The 3,486-nt window shown below is 32.3% G+C and overlaps 1 protein-coding gene across 1 annotated transcript; it reads left to right on the top strand.

The window, feature by feature from the left end:
• Positions 1-225: 225 nt before the first annotated feature.
• On the top strand, positions 226-3,227 carry LOC128896198 (rac guanine nucleotide exchange factor B-like; the record flags this gene model as incomplete). The annotated part of the gene is made up of 7 exons (XM_054159401.1): positions 226-447; positions 613-762; positions 879-986; positions 1,390-1,542; positions 1,637-1,753; positions 1,840-1,941; positions 2,182-3,227. Coding segments are annotated over 7 exons (981 nt in total), but the record flags the coding sequence as incomplete, so codon positions are not given.
• Positions 3,228-3,486: the final 259 nt, after the last annotated feature.

The raw sequence follows: 3,486 nt of genomic DNA, 5'->3' as shown, positions 1-3,486 counted from the left end.
CCGACATTTTTGCAAAGGAAATTGTTGTTCAGAATCGTCTCAGCTACCCCCCATTTCCGGCTCCTCCCCGAGTTTTGGGACACCCTGTAGAAAAAAGCTGATAAAGACAGAATTCCTATATTCGAGAACCGCACAGATCACAGTAACAAATTACGATACTTACTAATATATTATAAGAGAATATTGTAGACAGGGACTAATACATAATCGTTAAATGGTAAACAGGAATCTGGAGACGAAGATCTATTAACGGTGGACGTAGGAAAAATCTTTCTGGAGTCCGAACGGATGCTTCACGCATTTGAAAGTTACTGTACCCGGCAAGGGAGCGCAAGTTTACTGTTACAAAATTTGGAAAAAGAGAAAGAGCTACTGCGAATATTTTTGAAAGTTTCACAGATGGAAAACACAGTCTTGCGTAGGATGAATTTAAATTCCTTTTTGATGGTAAGAATTAATTAAAATTATGTCACCAATGTTTTAAACATGAAATGTACTACGCTTTCCAATATTTATGGAAAATTGATGGCATAATATACATCTTTTTTATGTACATTCTGTAATTTCTTCTCCCTTATGGATCATTATAAACATACCATAATTCTGTTTAAGGTTCCTGTTCAAAGAGTGACAAAATATCCTTTATTATTGGCACGATTGTTGAAAGCTACTCCATCCGTGCGACCAGACATTCAAGAAGCCAAGGAAAGACTTAAACAGGCTCAATCGAACATCGAGTTGCACTTAGAACATATGAATGCTGTAAATATATCACTCACGCAAATAATGCAAATTTTAAATAAAAATAATTGATTATTTAAGATGACACTGTTTATATGTTACATACTTTATTACATCATTCAATAATATAACAACAGGAAGCGAAGGATGTAACTTCAACAAAGCTTTGGAGAAGAATTTCCATCATTCAGAATGGTAGACGACCAATTGGGGAGCAAGATATGGTGAACATAAAATTGAGAAAGGTAATTCAAAGATATTTGTTTCACACAGTGCAGTTATTACAAATAAAATATTTAAAAAATAAATTATTGGCATGTTCTGTACTTTAATGTACTAATTCACTTTAAATGAATACTAAGTAAGTGCCATAAGAAAGGACGTTATTCAAAATTGAGAATAAGTTCTCTTCACTTCAGAATCACTGACTTGAGAAAAAAAGTCTTTTTCTAAGAGAAACAAGAAACTAGAGAAAGTCTGCACTGACATAAGACAGTCCTCTGACACAGCATCGATTCGCCCTTTTATAAATAAATATAAAATAAGTTACAAAGTACTTAAATGACAGGCTGCAAAAACTTACACTAACTCAGAATATAAAGAATTTTACAATATGAATAGGCTCTAATAATGCGTCTATTATAACAGATGGCCGTGGAAGTATTAGAATGGGCCCATGAAGAAGCCAAATTTGTTTTGGAAGGACGTCTTTTAGTTGCTCAGCCAACCGATAATAATTGGAGACGCGGACGTACTGTCAAGCTCGCTCCTGTTACTGCTATGTTGGTTACCAATGGCAAAGTAAATAAATATAATTTTCATTTGTTAACGGTATATTCAAAAACATTCTGAATCTATAGCTCATTATTATGCATAATATGTATTTCTGTTACAGCCAAGTGCAGAAGACCTTGAGTTTAATGACGACTTTCTTTTTCCAAGATATATAGGCATCAAGGAGGCTACCCTCTTGTTGGTAAAAGAAAAATTTGGACGGTATTCGTTATTACGCGTAAGTCAATTCAAAAGTTTGAATTTACACTATATATTCATAAGTTTAATTGAAATGTATACCGTAATGCAAAATGTCTATCTTAGGAACCACTGTATCTTGATAAGTGTATAGTATGCTGTGAAACAGATCTTGAAGATTATTTTGAAGTTCAAGAACTATATTCCAAGGAAACATTTATATTTAAGGTAAATGCTTACTTCTTCTTACTTCTTCTAAATGCTTCTTGTTGAAATACAAATTAGTACATTTTCAAACAAAATTTTCTTACTTTCATAATCATTGTTCAAATAAGTGAGAAAATTAAAAAATTTTAATTTAATGTGTAATCCATGGAATGTGTAATCCATTATAATACTACAGAAAAGTAAAGAAACCCATACTGTTCTTGATAGAGTGTTATTATAAGAAAATCTCTTTTGTTATAGGCTGAAGATGGAGCCAGAACAAAAAGGTGGTGTAGGACATTGCAAGCTCATGCACAATCTCTTGGTGCATGGCGAAAACGTCGCGGAGCACTGCCAAATATAATGATATGTGGTGTTACGAGAAACTGATGAAGAATTTACATGATTAGATCTTTTTTAAATAGACATTTACAACCGTTACTTAAAGGTCATTATGATTCCTAAAGTGTACATGACTTAGCGGACATAGCACAGTGGATCAAACAGTTATATGATCTCCAGATAAATTAGTAATGATTTGTCAAGGAGAAAGTGTCGGACCAAAGGATTTCCTCTGCTAATTGATGTTATATGTCAATAAGTGATACGAATATCAAGTTCTCGCCGTACGCAGACTACTTTGCGTTCGGTTGCAGTACATTGCAAAAACTTAAAGTTTCCTACATTGCTGTAGTTAACATACTGTATAACGTTAAATCGCAGTAAACTGTTCTCTCTTTCCCTTCTCTTGATTTATAGCCACACATGTACACAGGATAAGTAATTGCCCGCATATAGTACAGTTTAATTGTAATTGCATTGAAATCGAAAGAGCAGAAAGTAGCTGTGATACTGACCGGTGTACTGGGTACTTTTTTTTTTAAATAGTATTAAATATCGCGGTACGAGACTTAGCTTTTTCCTATGTATGTACTTATCGAGTGACACTTAACTTCTGCGAAAACATCGATAAAAGTGTACATAACATTTAAAACGGGGTAATAGGGTTTGGCACATTTTGTACCTACGATTTATGGAGCCAGGAAACTGCCAAATGTTTCGTTGAACCGGCCTTAATTATGATACATAAATTAATTAATCTATTATAGATCGTAACTACTCCTTGAATATAATTAACAGTATTTTACTACACCTAACACACAAAATAGAAATTGTACATTGTACTATAATTTTATTTAAAACCTAAGCCATATGTTTGTACATAGATGTATATTTATACCGAAACTAGTTTTAACAACACAATTGTTATATTAAATCCATCATTCAATAAAAATCAAATATACCTATGTTGTGTATGGACAATGGGATAGAAAAGATGTACGATCACAATTACTCAATATACGATGCTTTTCATCATCCTAATCGCTTACAGCCCGTTTTCTACAATCATACCTAAATTTTACTTAAAAACACCTAAATTTTATTTAAAACTCCCTGAAATATTTTATATATTTATTAAAATTTCTCACAAATAAAAATATTTTATTTAAAATTTACTTGAAAATAAATAAGTGTTGTCACGCATAAAAATAAATAAATAAAAAA

This window comes from Hylaeus anthracinus, unplaced genomic scaffold (genome assembly GCF_026225885.1).
Source record: "Hylaeus anthracinus isolate JK02 unplaced genomic scaffold, UHH_iyHylAnth1.0_haploid 8969, whole genome shotgun sequence".
NCBI lineage: Eukaryota > Metazoa > Arthropoda > Insecta > Hymenoptera > Colletidae > Hylaeus > Hylaeus anthracinus.
This window is presented reverse-complemented; position numbering and strand designations above follow the sequence as displayed.